The 5,367-nt window shown below is 33.8% G+C and overlaps 1 protein-coding gene across 1 annotated transcript; it reads left to right on the top strand.

The window, feature by feature from the left end:
* The first annotated feature begins 2,268 nt into the window (after nt 1–2,268).
* LOC103109120 (olfactory receptor 2AP1-like) lies at nt 2,269–3,210 on the top strand. The gene has a single exon (XM_007518127.2). The coding sequence runs from the start codon at nt 2,269–2,271 to the stop codon at nt 3,208–3,210; it is 942 nt and encodes a 313-aa protein (XP_007518189.2).
* The last annotated feature ends 2,157 nt before the right edge of the window (nt 3,211–5,367 follow it).

Genomic DNA, 5,367 nt, shown 5'->3' with positions numbered 1-5,367 from the left:
TTGGATTTTAGCTCTTCATTTCTTTCCTCTTTCATTTTTTCTTTCTTCCTATCATCTTTTTTTTTTTTTTAATTGCCACCAGGGTTATTATGGTAGCCTTTTACATTTTTTTCTTATTTTTTGTTTTTCTTTCTATACTATTAGCTAGGGCAAAAAGAAATTGAGAGGGGGAGATAGATAGACACATGCAGGCCTGCTTCACTGCTCCTGAAGCTTCCCCCTAGCATGTGGGTAGCAGGGGCTTGAACCCATGACCTTGTGCATGATAATATGTGCACTGAACCAGATGTACCACCTCCCAACTGGGATTTTGTGTTTTAAGTGTTACCAGCAATACACACCAAAGTGTCACACGTAAAACACCAGGTACTTTTCCTCTGAGTCACCTTCCTGAGTCACATTTTATCTTTTTGAGGTAATAATAATCTAATGGTCTATACTGTCACAGAGAAAGGTATTTCCTAAATATTTATCTGAATATGGAGATGTTATGGTAAAAATCAGTATTTGTATATGATTCCTTATTCCCCATACCCATTTACCTGTACTTACTATAAGTATACAAAATAATATATTGACATCGGTTAGCTATACTTTCAACTAACACATATTATTATACAAATTACTCATTAACATAACTGACTCTTAGCGTAACACTGCACAAATATATAACATTATAGCTTTAACAATTATTAATAGGGAGGTACTTAACATGAGCTAATTCCCTATGCAAGTGCAAGTTGGTTCAACCTATAGTATTAGGATTATTGAGATTTGTCTGATATAATATAGTTCTACTAGATATTAAAACTTTCTAACTTGGAAAAAACATGTACCTTTGTGGAAATTTTATCCTGAGACGGATAGAGGATTCATGACAGTTACTAAATAATGAAAAGATGTTGAGGTGTGTAAGGTTTAAGTGAAATGGTCAGATGAAAATAATTTTTAAAGCTTTTATTCTTATATATGAGAGATACTTTTACAGGATATAGTAAGAGATAGAAAGATTAATAGATGATTGATAGGTAGGTAGGTAGAAAGACGGATAGATAGACAGATAGATAGATACATGCATACATACATACATACGTATCAAGGCCAGAGAGCAGTATATGGTACATTTGGTAGCCAGGACTGAACGGGCAAGTTTAGATATGCAAGTCTGAAGTTCCACTAGTAGGGGTATTTCCCCAGTCACTTTATAGTTTTTTGTCTCTCTTTTATCATTATTTACATTTGTCTACCAGGTGGCAGGAAGAGAACCAGAGCATTACTCTGGGACATGGAGTACTGGAGATTGAACTCAGGACCTCATGCCCAAGAGCACAACACTTTATCCACTACACTGCCCACCTCCCCCTTATAGTTTTTTGAATAGCATAAAGAATTATCAGTAATATTTCTTCATGTCTGTGTAGGCACACAACCATGCCATGATCCAGAAATTATAAATAATATAAATTACAAAAACTTTATGATAAATAAAAATACATCTTGGTTTCAAGCTTCAGTAGATTTAAAGAATATTGAAAAGAAGAAAGTTGAAATAAAAATAAAAAAGAGTAGGGCCAGGTGGTGGTGCACCTGGTTGAATGTACATGTTATAGTGCTCAAGGACCCCAGTTCAAGCCCCTGGTCCCCACCTGCAAGGGGAAAGCTTTGGGAGTGGTGAAGCAAGGCTGCAGGTGTCTCTCTGTCTCTCTCCCTTCTTATCACCCCCTTCCCTCAAAATTTCTGGCTGTCTCTATCAAATAAATAAATAAAGATTAAAAAATTTAAAAAAATATAAAGAGTAAAAGGAAGAAAAGAACAACATCTTATTTTATTCCTAAAGTCCACAGCCTAGATTTCATTTATGTTATTGACTAAGAAACTGAAAGCTGAAAGACTAACTTAGATATCAAACAAAACTTCCTCTCTAAATTTGCTTTAGATTTCTTAAATGCACGTGTGATGTTATCATAGCAAGTAGGAAAATCAGAATAGAAAAATAAAAATGGAATATGGTGACAAATAAAAACTGGTAAACCTGAGAAACTATGACCAAATTTTTCACTTTAATGTAATAATATACTGTATAAAGTAATACATAGGTTTTTAGTTAAAAAAGGGGTGTTATTTTCAAAAAAAAGTAGAGAAAATAATCAGGATTTAAAATATTACTTCTCATTTCTCCCTTATTTTATATTTCAAAAATATTTGGAAACTTCTATTGTATTCCAACACATATTATTATTATTCTCAATATTAATTTGTCTGAAGTTAATGATGGGAAACCAAACATCAGTGACAGAGTTCATTCTTCTTGGACTGACGACTGATGCTCAACTTCAAGCTGTGATTTTTCTTTTTCTGCTGCTAACTTATGTCTTAAGTGTCACAGGAAACTTGACCATCATCATCCTGACCCTGCTGGACTACCGCCTCCAGACGCCTATGTATTTCTTCCTTCGGAATTTTTCTGTTTTGGAAATATCTTTTACCTCTGTCTTTGTTCCCAAGATGTTAGTCAATATTGGAACTGGAGACAAGTCAATCTCTTTTGCTGGATGTTTCACCCAATATTTTTTTGCCATCCTTCTGGGAGCAACTGAATTTTACCTTTTAGCAGCCATGTCCTATGATCGCTATGTTGCCATTTGCAAACCCCTACATTACGCAACTGTAATGAGCAGGAGACTCTGCATTCAGCTTGTTCTCTGTTCCTGGGTCTCTGGGTTCTTGATTGTAATTGTGCCACATATAATGACTCTTCAGCTACCTTTCTGTGCATCCAACGTCATCAATCACTACTGCTGTGACTATACTGTACTGTTGCATTTAGCCTGTTCAGACACACACTTCATAGAAATGATTGAGTTTGTCCTTGCCGCAATTACCCTCATCTTCACCTTGGTGCTAGTGATTCTTTCCTACACATACATTGTCAGGACAATTCTGAAAATCCCTTCTGTTCAACAAAGGAAAAAAGCCTTTTCTACATGCTCCTCTCACATGGTTGTGGTCTCACTTTCATATGGGAGCTGTATCTTTATGTATGTTAACCCTTCTGCTAAGGATGCAGCAACTTTTAATAAGAGTGTGGCTGTTTTAAATACTTCTGTTGCTCCTCTGCTGAACCCTTTCATATATACTCTAAGGAACAAGCAAGTGAAAACGGCCTTCAAAGATATGATTAGTAAGATACTTTTTTTTCCAAGAAAGTGAATTATCAGATGGTCAATATTAACATTAACAAATGTTTAAAGGACTACTTGTACATTACTATAATGTGAGCTAATTTTCATTCCTTTATTTTGAAATCAGTGGGGCTCTACTGCTGCTGGCTTAACTTTTTCTTTTTTTTTTTTTCCCATATAGAAAGACAGAGACTGTGATAGAGAGAAAGAGACCATAGTACCAGAAGCTTCCTCCAGTGTGATGGGAGGCTGGAACTTGAGTCACACCCATGACAAAGCAAGCGCATAACAAGTGAGCAAGTTTGCTGGCCCTATGAATATACTTTCTACATTAGCAACATTTCCCAACAATATTAGTGTTTGAATAAACTGTGAAATTATTTAAGTTAATCTAATCATTTTTATTATTACAAATTGCAGATCTGTTTGTATGTTTGTGTGTTCTACTTTATTGTTATTTTTAATTTGTATCGCTTTTACAACTGAATTTTTCATGACTTTTTACTTATATCCTATTTACTTTTTATTTATCATATATTACTTATGTTCCATTTATTTGTAGTTCTATACACATTTTAGGAGTTTGTAGTTTTGAATCTTCTATATTCCCATGTGGTGTTTAATGTCTATATTTGTAACTTAATAAATAAACTGCTATCTGAAAAAATTTACTTTAGTTTGTTAGTAGTAGTAAAATGTAATAATGAATTGGTGAATTGACAGGCATTTTATTTTCAAATTATAAAAATTTGGATTTTGAGTTAATCTTATCATAATCCATCAAAGAAAACACAAACACAGTCCTGGGTGTGGTAAGGTATTTCTAAATAAAGGCAAGTGTATACAGTTTTGTTTTAATTTTGATGATGAAATAATTAATGCTGAGTTACACATAGATTAAATTTAAACTCATTAGAAATATGTCATAAAAATTTCATACAATCTGGAGTTATGTCTTGTCATTGCTTTAGTTTTTATACCTGAGAATCTGAAATAAAACACTTCATATTAACTGTGGTAATTTTCACTTTATAGAATTAAATTATAGCTTTTCCAACAGAAAATATTGTTCAGATTTATTGTAAGGGAAATTTAAAAAATTAAATAGATTTTAAATATTTATGTTCCACGCCTTTAAATAGATGGATGAGTAAAACTGAATTCTAGAGTTAACAGTAAACTTTTAATAAATCACATCATTAGTGTCAAATGTGGCTTATTAGTTCTGAAAATTGACTAGGAATCATAGAAACTAAAATAATATCATGAGAAACTATGAAGAAAGAATTGACCATGCATAATATGGGACACAGTAGAACTTGGATTGAATGTGGTGTACTGCACAAAAGTAAAAACTCTAGGGAGCGAGACTTTCAGGTCTTGGTGCATGCTGATGGAGGATGACCTAGGGTGGGAATGAGAGTGCTTTGAAGAAAATCTGAGAAATTTTACTCATGTTTCAACAACTATATTTACTGTAAACCATTAATCCCCCAATAAAAAGAAAAGTCATAATTATAACAAACACTTCAAAACACCCAACACATAATTCATACAAAAAAATGAGTTCATTTTTTTTGGTTGCTAGGAATTTATACTGACAGACAATTCATTTATTCACTCATTTGTTTGTTGTGAACCCCACAATCAAGAAATTAATCATAACACTCTAAATATACTCATTCTGTGGTCCTTGTTTAACTTCAAAAGATATTAAATAGTGAATACATTTGGGCATTATATTGATAGAGATTATATCTATTGAAATTCAACCCATACTTTCATCTGGAAGAAGACTGGAATCTAAAAAAATTTTCAGGAAACATGAGCTAGCACAATATATATGTGTGTGTGTGTGTGTGTGTGTGTGTGTGTGTATGTGTGTGTGTCAGACAGATACAGAAGGCGAGAGAGGCTGAGGCAGAGAGAGAGAGGCAGAGAGAGAGAGAGAGAGAGGGAGGGAGAGAGAGAGAGAGAGAGGGAGAGAGAGAAGAGATACCACAAAACCAAACCATCCTTTAATGTAGTGAGGGTCTAACTCAAGCCTAGGTCATGCAGATGATAAAGCAGGACAATATACAAGTGAGTTACTTTATCAGCCCAGCACACCGTCAGTCAGAAAGTCAATGAATAGTTTTCAAGATAGCAGTAACATTCAGTAGTATACATTTCCAATTCCAAATTA

Source organism: Erinaceus europaeus, chromosome 7 (genome assembly GCF_950295315.1).
Source record: "Erinaceus europaeus chromosome 7, mEriEur2.1, whole genome shotgun sequence".
Lineage (NCBI taxonomy): Eukaryota > Metazoa > Chordata > Mammalia > Eulipotyphla > Erinaceidae > Erinaceus > Erinaceus europaeus.
The sequence above is the reverse complement of the archived record's forward strand: the minus strand, read 5'-3'. Positions and strand labels throughout refer to the sequence as shown.